A 16853-nucleotide genomic window follows, 5' to 3' on the forward strand; every position below is an offset into this window, starting at 1 on the left:
CAACGCGTACGGCATTGTGTACGTGTCTTGACCGTGACGTCACCCGCGCTCCGCTCGTCCATCCTGAATGGGACATCCATTATCTATTGCATCCACGCTGTTATCCTTCGCACTGGGGCACAGTGCATTACATTGTGAGTGTATTTTCGCTTATTTTAAATAAACCTGCTTGAGTATCATTCAGAGAGCACTAGATCCTTTTTAATCTCTTACATGTGAATACTGCCTGGGTGTCTGCTATTTGAAGCCGCTGTTGCTGATATCTGATTGTGCATTCATCTCCTGTGTTATTATCCCTGTGAGGGAACAGCCGTTTTGACCTGACTGATTCACTCAGGGGTCCATCCATTGAGGTGAGCGGCCATTACTACCGAAGGTGGAGGTCCATGTTTTGTCACCACAGTCACTCTATTTTCTCATGTCACTCTGTCACCGGAGGATTCATTGGATTGTGCCTGCATTCTTTCTTTTATTGGACTTTTTAGCTTTGCTTATCTATTTTCATTTGTATGCGCTGTACTGCCTTTTTTATATGTCATTGTATGGGATTTGATAAATTTACCCTCAGTACCACAGCTGCTTTTCGTTAGGGTTTGGGGTTTTGCGCTGGTTGACTTTGTTCACATTTGTCTATTTTAATTTATCACAACTTCAGCTGCAACCATGGATGTTTTCTATTATTTAGAAAAACGAGAAATTAAATTAGATGAGGTTTTTTCACATACGCCCATGTCAGAACAAAGTAATGACTTGACCTCTTCTTTCAAAAAATTGAATCACATTTTTGAGAAAAAGGTGAAAACCTGGTGGGATATTGCCTCATTTAAACAATATCTTTCCTCCAATCTTGTCCCCAGGAGGCTTAGGTGGGATATCCCACCAAATGATGGCCTCTTAGATGAGGCATCTATGATTGAATGGAGAGATTTTTTTGTTAAAAAGGGTTCTGAATTATTACAACTACTATTATCACGTAAAGAGAGGAAAATGGAGCTTCTTGAATCGCAAATTCGCGATATTAGAAATACCATTGAACCTTTTAAAAACAGTGAAGAGTTCCTTAGGTTATCTAATGATCTTGGTAACAAACTGACTAAATGGGACCTAGAGGTTCAAAACAAGAAAAAGAAAAAATATATGAGAGACTCGGATGATTTTAGGAGTGGGAATATATTTAAATGGCAGGCTTCTCCCCCTCCTAATCAACCCGGGACAATTACCCACACCTCTCAGAATGATCCCATTAGCACACTAGCTCCACCCCCTGCCATATCCAAATCTTATGGTTATCCCTCCCCTGCCCCTCCTACGAGAGGGGGGTCGGGGAAATAGAGGGAATGCCAGGAGAGGTGGAGGCAGAGGAAGGGGCCCCCCAAATACTCCAAGTAGAGATTATTCTTACCACCCATATTATCAGCAGGATTATGGGTCATCTAGGGGATGGGTAGATCAGAAACAAGGTCCTTATCCTCATCATAATTATGATGGGAAAAAAGATCCACCTCATTATGCATATGGGAGTCAACTACCCTTACATAACAGGTTTGCACCATTACAACAGGATAGTAATGAAGGAGGGGATTTTTCAGGGGCCCAGAGTGGACCAGGGAGAGGGTCGCAGTCCTACCAGCCCAACCCGGGAGAGTAGTGGAAATATCGGCCACAAACTCCCCCTCCACATACAACAGGCCCACCTCGAAAAAGAAAAGAGAGAGAGGAACTAGAGGGGGTAGGCGACTACAAAAAGAAAAAACCCCACTAGGAACAGGGATTTACAATTTAAGCAGTGTCGTTTTGAGTGAAAGTGAAGTTCAAGTCTTGGACAGAGGGCTGAAGTTCGCTCCCGTCCAAAACTTGAACAAATTTGACACCTATATCAATATCCATAAATTTGTGAGACATCTTAATATGAAAAAATACTTTCTGTCAAACACCAGCAGACCAGCCACCACTGCAGGGGGCCATCACTCCAATTTACGCAATAAATCTACTTTCAATCCTCTCAATACTGATAACAAGTACCTTGAGGTATTCAAGAATATGTTATTCAATGACCTGGATAAAATGAAAGTTAGAAAGGCAGTTGACCCGTTACCCATTAGGCAGGGCATTAAATCCTTGGAAACAAGGAACGATATCATCATCCGCCCAGCGGACAAAGGAGGTGGTCTGGTGATTCTAGACAAGTCCAAATACTTGGAAGAACTTCACAGGTTATTGGAGGATCGTGATACCTACCAAATTTTTTTTTTTTTTTTTTTTTTTTTTTTTTATAATCTTTATTTATCAAAACAATTTTACAATTTTTTACATATATAACAAAACATATACACATCCAAAACAATTAAAAGAACCCATTATTCAAACTCGGAATCCTCTTCCTTTCTCTATATAGGTCATTACAAAATTACTTCATGGATGTGTTTCTCATATGCTTAACCAACCATACCATAACCCATCCCCCCGTCATACACAAAAAAAAAAAAAAAAAAAAAAAAAAAAAAAAGAATCCATCTCTCCCTCCCTCCCAAAAGGTCTTGTCCTATTCTGTTTCATTAGGTTCCTCAGTCACTCCGAGGAGCTGTGAGGAGGCTCTAAACTCTCTCCATCTAGACCATGTACTTAATATCTGCTTACTTAACCCTTCTTCTAACACCTTTCTCTCCTCTAGAGCACGCATCTCCGCCATCTCCCGCTCCCACTCTACCATGGAAGGCACACTTGTGCTTTTCCAATTTCTTGCTATAATAGTTCGTGCTGCCGTCAAGAAATATTTCAATAATCCTTTCTTTATATTTTTCATTGATCCTGGGATCATAGATAATACAGCCACTTGTATATCCGGATACATATCGATCCCAGTCATAACACTATAAATCTCAAAAATTTTTTGCCAAAATGGTTGGATTTTAGAGCAATAGAACCAAATATGTGACAATGTGCCCTGAGCTTTAAGGCACCTCCAGCATTCTTCCCCGTTAATGGGATTTATCTTATGCATATCCACAGGGCATTTATACCATCTGGCTAAGATTTTATAATTCCTTTCTTGGTGTTTGGTAGATAATGAAAGTTTATGAGTTACCATAATAGCCTTTTCCCATTTTTTCCTTGGGATATCTATCCCAAGCTCTACCTCCCACTTCTTAATATATGGTAACTCCTGAATTTTATTTTCTGAATTCAAATATTTGTAAATCTTAGATAAGACATGGAGAGGTCTATGTTCTTGTATAAAAACTTTCTCTAGTGTTGTCAGGGGCCTATCCAATTCGGATTCTTTTATCATGGATGAAATATACCGTTGGAGTAGTCCATATTGCATCCATTCCTTCTTATATTCTCCTCCCATAGCCTCCAGTGGAAGAATTCTATTTCCTTCCATTGTTTCTACTATTCTGGTATCTTCACATCTTCTCCATTTAAGGAATGACTTGGCTTCTAGTGCCATTGGAAATTCTGGGTTACTAAATAGTGGGGTCATAGGACCTCTGTAAGTAGATCCCAACCCTCCCCTTATCATAATATCCCATACTTTCAATGTTGATACGACTATAGAGGGCATAGTGCTCTCCGGGGGTCTCTGCTCTCTTTTGATCCAAGGCAATGATTTCAATTTAAGGCCTGTAATCTCTTCCTCAAGTTCTATCCATTGTTTACTATCCCTGTTGTGGAACCAATCTACTATTCTAGTTATAAATATTGCTTTAAGGTACATTATTATGTCTGGGAGGGCGAGACCACCATCTTTCTTGGTCTTATTTAGCACTATTCTACTGATTCTGGGTGTCTTGCCTGCCCAGACAAACTGTCCAATCGCTCTACGTAGTTTTTTCAGGATCGTTGTTGCAGGAAAAATGGGAATTGTTTGTAGGATATATAATATTTTAGGGAGTATATCCATTTTTATGATGTTGATTCTACCTATCCAGGAAAATGTCCCTTTTTCATATTTTTGTAATGTATTTATTATTTTTTGTACCATCGGGACGTAATTATATTCCTGTAATTTGTTCAAATCAGTGGGAATATATGTACCAAGATATTTAATTGTATTAACCTGCCATTTAAAGGAGAAATCCTTTCTGAGCAGTTCCACCATGGTATTTGACAAATTAATATTCAGTGCTTCAGATTTATTGTAATTTACCTTAAAATTACTCACTACCCCAAAGCGTTTAAATTCTGATATCAAGTTTGGTAATGATATCAGGGGGTTTGTAATATATAGCAGTATATCATCGGCATACACCGACATCTTATACTCTATATCACCCACTTTAATTCCTTGTATGTCTTTATTTTCCCGGACCGCAATTAATAGATGTTCCATCACTAGTATATATAATATTGGGGATAGTGGACATCCCTGTCGGGTTCCGTTCGTTATAGCAATTTCCTCCGATATGCCACCATTCGCCCGAATCTTAGCCGTTGGGTTCTGATATAGAGCCATTATTTTGTCCAATAGTACAGGACCCAACCCCCACTGTACCAATGTCTCCTTAAGGAAGCTCCATCCCACCCTATCAAATGCTTTCTCAGCATCTATTGCAAGTAAACAGGATGGGATGGAGCCTCTCTGTGCAAATTCCATCAGTGTGAGTGTTTTCAGTGTATTGTCTCTTGCCTCTCTTCCCTTTACGAAACCCGCTTGATCTAGATGTATATATGTGGGCATCATGGGGGTGAGTCTATTCGCGATTATTTTAGAATATAATCTTAAATCAATGTTTGTTAAGGATATTGGTCTATAGTTGCCACATAAAGTGAGATCTTTCTCCGGTTTTGGTATGAGTGAGATGTATGCTTGCAAACTTTGTGGGACAAGAGGCACCGATGTAGACACTACATTAAAAGTCCGTTTAATAATGGGAATAAGCTCTTCTTTAAATATTTTATAGAATCTTGGGGTAAAACCATCCGGGCCTGGGCTCTTCCCCGGTACTAATGAATCTATTACCCTTTGTATTTCACCTTCTGAGAATTCCTGTTCTAATTGCGTTACTTCTAATGATGTTAATACAGGAAGTGCAGTTTCTTTAATGTATTGGTGGATATCTTGTTGCAAACCCTCTGGATTAACAATAGCCTTGTGATTAGATATATTGTATAGTTTCGTATAAAATGTCTGGAATTCTTTTAGAATCCCCTTCGGGTCATATCTCATATTCCCTGCTTCTGTCTTAATCTTAACTATAGGCGAGGTCTTACACCGATTTTGTAGGGCTCTTGCCAGGAGTTTACCTGGCTTATTGCCCTGTTGGTAGTATAGAGAACGATTATTATCTCTTATACGTAGTGTATGCTCATTCAGCAGAGTTTGCAACTCTGTCTTCCTATCTGTTAATTCTAACAAGATTTCACGTGTTAAACTTTGTTTATGTTGAGCTTCTATTTCCGGTATTTCCTTTAATAATTGAGTTATTCTATTGTTTTTAATTTTTTTCAGTCTGGCCCCATGTTTTATGAATAGTCCTCGGATTACACATTTTAGTGCCTCCCATTGAATCGGTAAAGGAGTAGTGTCTCCAATATGATCCTGTGGGAAGTTCATTATTGCCTTCCTTATTTCTAGTACACACGCCTCATCGTATAGCAGATTATCATTAAGCTTCCAGTTTCCTCTAGTATTTTCGCCTTTGAGTAAGTCAAGTGTCAGAAATATTGGGGTGTGGTCTGACCATATAGCACTACCTATTTCAGCTGATGAAGTAATTGCCACTCCCAACTGATTAATCAGAAAGTAATCGATTCGATGATAAGACCCATGGACATTTGAACGGAATGTGAAATCTTTCTCCCCTGGGTGTAATGCCCGCCAGATGTCAACCAGTTGGTATTTTACCATAAGTTCTTTAAATTTCTTCTTTTCTTTACTCGTCTGTGCAATCGAGGGTGCTGTGGTGTCTATACTCCTGTCCAACACAAAATTAAAATCCCCACCTATTATTGTTATCCCCTCCACCTTTTCCATGAGCTCACTAATCAATTGTGACCCTATTTTAAGCTGATTTTGATTGGGTAGGTATAAATTAATAAAAGTAAATTTTTTACCATATATATTAAGTTTAAGTAATATTGCTCTTCCATCCCTATTACACCATTTTTCAAGCACTTGATGTGGTATCGTCTTATGTATTGCGATAGATACACCTTTCGACTTGGAATAAGTATAAGAATCATGATACCATGTAGTGTAATATCTATTTTGAAGATTGGGAACGTGATCTGTGCGGAAATGCGTCTCCTGAAAAAAGACAATCCCTACCTTCTGTTTATGGAGAGAGTATAGAACCTGAGACCTCTTTGATGCTGAGTTAAGACCTCTAATGTTATAAGAACATATTTTCATTGTTTTTCAATACCAAGAGAGAGGGAAGAAGGGAGAAGAGAGGGAAAAAAAAAAAAAAAAAAAAAAAAAAACCAAAAAAAAAACCCACCCCCGCACTCACACACACAAAAACCCTAAACTATTGACTTATATAAAGTCTATCTTACAAACAGCGTAAGTTCCCTCTACTGGGGGAATCGGACACTGACGACCAAAATCTGCCGCTCAGTCAGTGACCACAATGACCACACGCCGCATTCTAAATTCTATTGACTTAAATTTTTAATCTCTTATTTTCCTTCTATCCCCTCTTTTCTCATTGCTCCCCTCCTAAAAACAAAAAAAAAAAAAAAATTGGGGGAGCATATGGGTAGGAAGGGGGTGGGGGAGACATCTCAGAGGTAAAGATTTCTGCTCCTGTCATATATAACGCTTGCTTGTAATTGCTTTATCTCGGGAAGAGATGTAGAGGGAGGGGGAGAGGAGGGAGAAGAAAAAAAAAAAAAAAAAAAAAAAAAAAAAAAATGTAAAACACCTCCCGTCTTTACGCCCAGAGAAGATCATATATTGTATTACTATACGTTGTAACATTCTTGTTATCATCCCCAATATCTATACCTTATTGTGTGAGATATTTCGTGCATCAAATTATACAATAACAACCAGGAACCAACATCTATTCCTCACTATTCCATACATCTAGTAATTTATTAAAAAAAAAAAAAAAAAAAAAGGAGAAAAAACCCTCACGGGTCCCGTCACCTATCATTGTACACATTATAACATAATCATTACCTCTAACCCCTATGTCGTAAAAAAAAAAAAAAAAAAAAAAAACCCCTCCCATCTTTACACCCATAGTAAATCATAAATTGTATTACTCTATATTACAAAACAATCATGTTAACATCCCCAATATCTATACCTTGTTATGTGATATATTTTGTGCATCAATTTATATAATAACAACCAAAAACCAGAATCTATTCCTCATTATTCCATATTTCCTGTAAAAAAAAAAAAAAAAAAAAAAAAAAAAAAAAAAAGGGTGGTCCTTATTATCATCCCCAGTGGCTAATCTTTGTTGTGTAATATATTTTGTGCGTCTATTTAACAATGATATGAAATTAAAATCTGTTCCTCCCTGATCCGTGCTTATTACTTACCGATTCTCTTACTCCCCTTTTTCATTCCCCCAACTATGTGCACATATCCACACCCCACTGTAACCAATAACCTATCCCCAATGTTTGTGCCCTTTATAACATAATGTGTCAAAAACCATTCACAAGTGATGTGCCCCAAAAAAAAAAAAAAAAACACCCACTACCCCATTTTATCATTTCCCTTATTGGTGTTGAACATTCTTTATCTGAACCATTTGTTATGCTAATGTTAAGGTAGTAAGTCAAAAAAAAAAAAAAAAAAAAAAAAAAAAAGGGGGGGGTAAATAAGCAGCCCCCACTCCCCCTTGCTCCACCATCTCTATCTACCCACTATCTTCATCTCACCGAGTTAATTAAGTCCTCCTCCTGTGAATACCGTCATATTATATACTAAAAATACCTCCCCCAGCCCCAGTTTATCTACAAGTGACTAATCAGGACTTTCTGAATCCTTTCATGAACGAAATAGGCCAGTTTGGTAATTCTACTACTGGTAATTTAAGAGTTGCCAGGAACTGCGGTAAATCTTCCATATCACTAAATACAGCCGTTAGTCCCTCTTTCTGTGCCTGTAATTGAAATGGAAATTTCCATCTATATTGTAAGTTATTTCTTCTTAGTTGTTCCACTAGGGGCTTTAATGCTCTTCTTCGATCCAATGTAAATTTTGATAGATCTTGAAATAGTAGCAATGGATCTCCCTCATGCTGGATATTTTTATTTTGACGTGCTGCAAACATGATTCTATCCTTTATATGAGCGTAGTGCATTTTGCAGATGACATCCCGTGGTTTACTCGGATCTATTCTCCTTTTCCCCGCTACTCTATGGGCACGGTCAATTATTAGGTCTTTTACTTCTATATCCTGGATTAATTCCTGAAAAATTTTTTGGAGTGTTGTTATCAGTTCTTTTACGCTCACATCTTCTTTTAACCCTCTAATTCTGATGTTAGATCTTCTATTTCTATTTTCTTGCTCATCCAAGCAGTTAATTAGTTGATTTATTTGTTTTTCTTGATCTTGAGCTCTATCCTTTATGTTAGTTAGTTCTTGTTCTGTTTTTGAGATTCTGGTATCTAATATAGCTGTTTTTTCTTGTGTAATTTTTGTGGATATCTTCAGTTCTTGTATCTCTACTTTATATGAATTTTCCAATCTTTGCACATATTGGTCCATATCCGTCCTAGTTGGGAGAGATTGAATGTATTTTCTCAAGTCCCAATTTTCTTTACCCCCTTGTTCTCTTGGGTCGCTCAGTGAGCCTGTTGTGTTTATTGGTGAGCTGTTTCTAGGGTGATCCATCTGCTCTTCCTCTGATGATCTAGATGCCCCCGAGACTTCCGCAATGTTTGAAATTTCTTGTGATGTATGTAGAACTTGAGTTATTTGGGGGGATTGCAGCTGCAATTGTTGAAAAATCTCCTTTATATCAGATGTTTGTGTAATTTGTGCCCCTGTAGAGTTTTTATTTTTGATTTTTGTTTTATCTTTCTTTTCCTTTTGAGATTGTGGTGTTTTGTTTCCTTTCTTGGGTGCCATGCTTCTGATAGATCTTGTTTCTCCTCTCTTCTCCTTTTCTAGGATGATTCCTTATAAATTTATGTTTTTTTTCCTTTTTCTTCCTTTCCTTTCTCTTTTCTTTTCCTCTTCCTTCTTTCTATCCACTTATTAACCTTTTAGTGTCCTTTTTAGATGTCCATACTATACAGGGTAGTGTGTATCACCTTTTAACCTCCTATGTTCACCCCTTAGATTGAAGTTAGAAATGCTTAACAATTCTATTGGGTAAACACTCTTATTAATAATCACACTGTAGAATAATATTTGACCAGCTCTTATTCCAGGACTATAATCACTTGCACCAGTCCCTTTAATTCATACAGCATCCCTCTCTCAAAAAGAAACTAATAGTGTTATCTCAGTCCACAGTATTTGTGATTTTTATGCAGTCTCTGTGCCACTTTCAACATCCTTTGTTAGACCTTGTGTATCTTTAATCATACCTGGTCTCTGGCATCTTTGGTCTCCTTACTTCTTCCCTGTAGCCCAGCAACTGTGTGTTATAGGAAGGTAGATCTCCCGGTCCTCCTGATCCCTGCTGTTTGAGACCCTCGAACCGCCGCCGGAGTGTGCGTCTCACGAGCGAGCCGCCCCTGCCGCCTGTATGAGCAGACACGCAGCGGCACTCGCTTGTCTCTGCGCTATCTCCTGGCTTCGTCCTCGGTCCCACTCCCAGCACTCCACAGGTGACGTTTCCTCCCGGGGCTCTCGATCTCAACCACCTCCTGCTTCAGCTGCTTTTGCTACTGCTTGACAAGTCACTCCAATGACGGGGATAGAATTCGGCTGTTTAACTTAGGTGTCTAGGCATTTGAATCAGCCGCCCAGACCATCTTGATCTCCAGCGTCTCCAGTCAGTGCAGCGTGTCAGTCACTCGACCTCCCTAAGCGGCCATCTTGGGCGTCAGCTCCTCCCCCTCCACTATACCTACCAAATTTTGAACAAGGACCCAATGTTGGCCTATAAGGATGAGCTCCACTGGTTGATAGAGGAAGGTAAAAAGGAGAATATTCTTAACAAGAGGGAGGCTTCCTACTTGGATCCCCTCTTCTGTAGAACCCCTATCATTTACTGCCTCCCAAAAATCCATAAGGATATTAATAATCCCCCTGGGAGGCCCATAGTAAATGGGATTGACTCCATTTCCTCCAGGTTAGGTCAATATATTGACCATTTCCTTCAACCACTTGTTTTCAAAACGGATGCCTTCCTTAGAGACACAAAACATATTCAAATCATTGAATCTGTCAGATGTTCCCCCTCTAGTATTCTAGTCACTGCTGACGTAGGGTCCCTTTATACCATAATTGAGCATGAGGATGCTCTATCGTCTGTCCAATGGGCCTTGTCCTTGTTTTCTGACCTCCCGGAGAATCATAAAAAGTTTCTGTTGAAGGGTTTGTCTTTTTGTTTAGCCAAGAACTATTTTTGGTTTAATCGCCAATTTTTTCTTCAGAAAAGGGGCGTTGCGATGGGCGCTCGTTTTGCTCCCAGTGTGGCCAATCTTTTTATGGCCCACTGGGAGGAAGACGTAGTGTTCAAGCATCGCCCCCCGGAATTAGTGTGCTACAAAAGGTACATAGACGACCTTATCATTATCTGGGAAGGGGATCAGTCTAGCTTGGATTCTTTTGTCCAGAAACTGGATAACAATACTAAGAACATTCAGCTTTCCTGGAATTCCAGCAAAGAAAAAATAGTGTTCCTTGACCTTGAGATCTGGAAGGATAATGCAGGGTTTAGATTATGCATCTATCTAAAACCCACTGACCGCAATTCTTACATTCCCCTGGGAAGCTGTCACCATAAATCATGGCTCTGTAACATACCCAGGGGACAATTCGTCAGACTTAGAAGAAATTGCACACAAGATAGTGATTTTATTTCACAATCTGCCCTGCTCTCTTCGAGGTTTGTAGAAAAAGGATACGATATACACACATTAAATAGTGAGGTTGAGAAGGTTCTTGCTATGGACAGAGCCTCCCTGATCTCTGATAGGGTCAAAAACACCAGTTCAGATGTCTCCAACTTTAAAATGGTAGTAAATTATAACATTCAGCACAAACAATTTGAAAAACTTGTTTCGAAGAATTGGTCAATTCTCAAACAGGATCGTGTGCTGGGTCCCCTGCTGCCTCCCCGCCCCTTGTTCATTTATAGAAAAGCCCCTTCTCTACGAGATCGCCTAGCCCCAGGGGTGGTGGATCCCCCCATACAATCAGAAAGTAGACTTTTTTCCTTCCTTTCAGGATTCTATGCCTGTGGGCGATGCACAGCATGTAGGCACTCTAAGTGCAATAATAAAAAACGCAAAAGTTTTAGGGCCACCTCCACAGGTAAAGAATACAAAATAGATCAACTCATTACGTGTACCACAATTGGGGTTGTCTATATGTTACAGTGTGAGTGTGGCCTACAATACATTGGTAGGACATCTCGCCCCTTACATGTTCGTTTAGGGGAACATGTTAACAACATCAAGAAAGGCATAAAAACTCATAATGTTTCAAAACACTTTAAACTGGTACACAATCAAAATCCCAGGGGTTTGAGTTTCTGGGGTATTGAGAGAGTTAATAAACATTGGAGGGGGGGTAACTTTCTGCGTCAACTTAGTCGTAGAGAATCCCATTGGATTCACGAGACTAAGGTTCTGATTCCGGGGGGCTTGAACGTCGAGTTTGATGTTAACTGCTTCATCTCTGACCGTTAAAAACCGTTTTGGTATTAATTTTTGATCTTTTGGTGTATTAATTTTTGATCTTAATATGTGCTTTTCATATTTGTATATGTTATTGGGTGACCCAGGATGATGAGCGGATGTGCGGGGTACACGTCTTTTTTAGATATATATTAGTTTTATGTATATTTGTATATTAATTACCTTTCAATTATTTCATTTTTATTTATATTTTTTATGGTGCTATTTCATATGCCTCAAGTTGTTTGGGGATATGTTGTTCTTAGTATAGTAAAGATAGGTGTCCTAGCAATGACCTATTATTATAAATGCCCATGGTTCTCTATGGACATAGTTACTTCCTGGTTTCTTGGAGTACTTTGACCCTGGTCACCATGGTGATAGGTAAACACTTAAGCCTATTGGTTGCCAGGGAGGAGCGGACTTGTATTTATATGGGTGTCGTTACGCTCGGCCGTCGCCGCTGAGGAAGTCCCGCCCACTTTTAGGGACGTAACGCGTACGGCATTGTGTACGTGTCTTGACCGTGACGTCACCCGCGCTCCTCTCGTCAATCCTGAATGGGACATCCATTATCTATTGCATCCACGCTGTTATCCTTCGCACTGGGGCACAGTGCATTACATTGTGAGTGTATTTTCGCTTATTTTAAATAAACCTGCTTGAGTATCATTCAGAGAGCACTAGATCCTTTTTAATCTCTTACATGTGAATACTGCCTGGGTGTCTGCTATTTGAAGCCGCTGTTGCTGATATCTGATTGTGCATTCATCTCCTGTGTTATTATCCCTGTGAGGGAACAGCCGTTTTGACCTGACTGATTCACTCAGGGGTCCATCCATTGAGGTGAGCGGCCATTACTACCGAAGGTGGAGGTCCATGTTTTGTCACCACAGTCACTCTATTTTCTCATGTCACTCTGTCACCGGAGGATTCATTGGATTGTGCCTGCATTCTTTCTTTTATTGGGGATGGAATCCTTGGTACGTTTGTGGTACACTGGAAATCAAATGTGCTAAGCACAACAGCAGAGGCACTTTAACAAATTATGGTATTTGCTGAACAATAGTTTTAGAAAAAGAAAACAATGTCACCATAAGGATCAGCCTTTGATGCTGAGTACCATAATATTTCCTGTGCTGGAAATACCTGTTTACAGACCTTTACATGCCCAGCGCTCCTGTGTCTCTTAGTGTGACAGACGTCTGTCTTCAGCATATGAACTGAGAGCGTCTGTGTTAAGCCTCAGGTGAGAACCTGATTACACATAAGTGTCAGCTGTTACCGCACCTCTCCAGGAGGAGAGGGGAGGGGGAGGGGAATTTTTATCAGCAGTGTTTGTTAAGCTCCTAGTTTTAAAGGAAAACTTCACTTTATACAAAAAAATGCAAATGGCTGGTTTTGTATGTTCATAAACTACTGCTGTAACCCCTTTAGATCCCTCAGAAGAGGAACACCATCTGTTCAATTAAGAACTCCCCTCTGGCTGCAGGGACCACACCCGCTGCTATAGCCGAACACAGAGCTGCTGAAAAAGCATTGTACTAGGCAAGTGTAATATACTCCCTCTAGAGGAGACATTTTAAGGCATACAGTTATATGTTTTATATATATATATATATATATATATATATATATTTTTTTTTTTTTGGAGAAAAAGGCATAGGTGGACTTTTTACAGTTCCTAGGCTGCTCCCCTTACCTTATCCTCGCTGCAGGATACTGCTGATTTAACAGACAGATCCAAATTTCACCCATCATGGTGGGCAGCGTAGTTAAACCTTCAAAGACTGGGGCCCTTTTTAAAGGGGTTCCGCTCCTTTGGACCTGTATAGCACCCCTCAGGAACAACTTTAGGTAATATGAAAAACCAAAGAGAGTCCTGGTTCCTAGGGTCCAGCTCTTAAAGAGAAGCTTACAGGCAAAAGCTCGTTCTTCAATGCGAGGCCCAGGTACCATCCTATGGCCTCAGTGGCGAGGATGGATCCGGTTGAGGAGGTTTTTTAAATCCAGCATGGATCCCTCCCTGGAGCTCCTCAGAGCACATCTTCACTCGTGACCAACACCTTAGACACTGGCAAAAAAACTGAGGACTCCTGGAAGGAGGAGGGGTTATATAGGGGAGTCAACTTCCTGTATTGGTTATACCAGTGTCAACACCTGAAGGTAGGCCCATAACCCACCAAGTAATTACTTAAGGCTCCGTGTCCTATGATGTACGATAAAGAAAGGTAATTTTCCATTGGGAATAATTTTCACGACTGACAGCAATATATGTACACAATGATTGCCAGATAAAGTCTTATACAAACCTGCTTTTGTCACTTCCATTCCAACAGTCATCTTCATTAACACCCGATGTCCAGTTGTTTTTACAAATACTAATGGGTAAGGAAGACCAGAATTTCTTGGCAGACCTCAACTTCTCTTTTACATCAGATACCTGTGGACAGCAAACAGAGGAAACTGAGATATAGATCAGTATTTCAGGCTGCATAATTTTACAAGCAGCAGAATAATGTCCAAAACATGGAAGAAAGTCACATCAAAGGAAATACCCATTGCACATATTTGAACTAATCAAGAGAACAGGTTAAAAAAAAAAAAAAAACAAAATCAAAAACCTAACCCACCAGTCTATCCAAACTTGTTCCAGCAGCAGTTGTTGGACGTTCGTCAGGACTGTAGGCTCTAAATCGGTCATTGAAATTTGCCCCCGATACCGACCGAGAAGTCCTTGCTGGAGGAAGGGGCTTTGGCTGTCCACATCCTTGAAACACCTTTTACAATAAAAATTGTAATACAGAAAGAGACAGGTGATTTGAGAAAGTTAGATAAAAAGAGAAAAAGCAGTTGAAAATACAAAAAAGGCAGACATATAATTTCAAACTATTTTTATTTCACATACATTTGCTTATATTTTTCTCTGCACGACATACAAACAAAGCTGACAAAAAGTGACAGGGCATGGGACAAACTATAATTTCCAAGTCTGCTTTAGAAGATCCAGCAATCATGAGACTAGAAGATTGCTGCTGTAAGCACCCCTGGCAATGTTCTAGTTTGTCCTACCCCCTCTCACTGTAATTCTTACTGATCAGCATGTCATTTTGGGGAAAGTGTATTTAAAAAAATGCACGAGGGGAAAAATATAACATTTTAAACACTATTAAACACTACACTATTCACATACAAAATAAAAAAAACAACAATTTGTATATTGCATAAGGACAGACGAGCATCTTAAAGTGGTTGTAAACCCTTACAACACACTTATAGGCTTACCTGTAGCTACCCTGGATATCTCCTAAACCTGAACAGTTTAGAAGATATCCCCTGTATTTGCATGTGCCAACGTAATCGGGACATACGCACTGAAGCAATGGCACGTATGTGGCGTTGCATCAGGTAGACTGTGCTGTTACCGGCGGCTCCTGCGCATATGCGCGGGAGTGACGTCATCGCGGCACTGGCCATATCACAGCACCAGAGCCCGCGATACCCGGAAGTAACTCCGGGAGTGATGTCGCTGGCCGGAGCGGTAAACGAGGGCCGCTGCAGGGGCTTCGATCTAAGGTAATACATAATGAGCTAGTATGCTATGCATACTAGCTCATTATGCCTTTTGTCTTGCAGGTTTTTATTTTTTGGGTTTACAACCACTTTAAGCAAAAAGTGATAGCTAATACATCTAGTTATAAGACAAAAGGGAGACAGTAAAAGACTGTCAAAGGGACAGTAAAAGACAGTATTGAAAGAACAGTAAATGTAAAGCTAGATATTTCATAACTTTTTCCTCTAACCATTTTCACATTAAAAAAAAATAAACAAGGCTTCTCAAGGCTCTGGGCACATACCTTCTGGGACACTTGCATGCTGTTTTCCTGCATGTTCATGATGGCATCTGAAATCTTTACATCAATTGGGTCCATGACTGTCTCAATGTTAAATGGGCCCTCCAATCTTTCAGCTAATAATAACATAGCATCTATAAAAGAAAAACATTTAAGTTAGGCAATATCTAGCAAATTCTTAAGCCCAACCTTACAGTATATGTATAGCTAAAGATTTTAGGCGGGGTGAGGAAAGGTTAAAACTCCTGCCAGTTTATTTTTTTGCTGTCTGTGTACCATTAGGTAAATTTTCATTCACAATCTCCCAAAATGAGGGGAATTCCCCTCTTAGATAGTTGATCCTAAAACGATGGGTGACCCCATTGGAAGATTTCCCCTCTGAAACATTTTTCTTGGTGACAAACCAGTACAGAGTGATGAATCTCCTCAATTGAGACAGCAATAAATACCCAACAGAAGGTCTAACCTTTTCACAATAAAAAAAACAAAAAAACAAAGAAAAAAAGAAAAAATCACTAGAGATCAACTTTATTTTTTTCTGAATAGAGAGCAAGTGTGCTATTCCATCATTTGGTCAATATACTGATTGTTAAATCAATCTTTTGTCCCTTAATCAAATGTAATACATGTTGGAAAAAAAATGAAGTTATTTGCAGTCAGTCAACCAATTTTTAAGAACTTGGTCACAATGTGGCAAAGCACAATTTTGACCTTTATGACTGGGAGCCCTTGGTAAGTCTGGCCTATACCCAAAAGATGCCTTATTAGATTAAGACTGCAAGCTTGGTTGTCCATGTAGTAACAGTGACCTGGAATAGAGGCCCACTTTTAGAACATGATAAAGAGCATGTTGTAAAGCGATGTACAAACGGTTGGTGCTATATAAATCCTGTATAATAATAATGTTCATTATCTTTCACAATTTCTAACTGAATAAAAGGAGAGACAAAGCTTAGGCCCCTAAAAAAACAAATACCTCTCACTAAAGTTCATACATAACATGAAATCATGGTATAGAAAATGGTGAATGGGAGAAAGGACACGGTGCAAGTTCAGTGTTAATTATTGATCAGTACAATGACTGATCGTAGTCTGACCAACCACCAAGTATGGTGTTATCGCTTTAACTGAAGAAATCGGTACTACAGCTCAAAAGGCAAGGGGAAGGGGGAAAGGAACAGGGATACTCGGTATGGAGAATATCGAGGGGGAAAGTAGTTACTACAGCAATT

The 16853-nt window shown here is 39.5% G+C and overlaps 1 protein-coding gene across 1 annotated transcript in view; it reads right to left on the reverse strand.

Annotated features, from left to right (window-relative positions):
- GPC4 (glypican 4) overlaps nt 1-16853 on the reverse strand; it is a 179841-nt gene that overhangs the window by 14730 nt on the left and 148258 nt on the right. Inside the window, exons 5-7 of the mRNA XM_073599174.1 lie at nt 15625-15755; nt 14401-14547; nt 14080-14210 (exon numbers count right to left, since the gene is read on the reverse strand). Coding sequence (XP_073455275.1) covers nt 14080-14210; nt 14401-14547; nt 15625-15755 — 409 coding nt within the window. The remainder of the gene's footprint in view (nt 1-14079; nt 14211-14400; nt 14548-15624; nt 15756-16853) is intronic.

This window comes from Aquarana catesbeiana, linkage group LG09 (assembly GCF_042186555.1).
Source record: "Aquarana catesbeiana isolate 2022-GZ linkage group LG09, ASM4218655v1, whole genome shotgun sequence".
NCBI classification, from domain to species: Eukaryota; Metazoa; Chordata; class Amphibia; order Anura; family Ranidae; genus Aquarana; species Aquarana catesbeiana.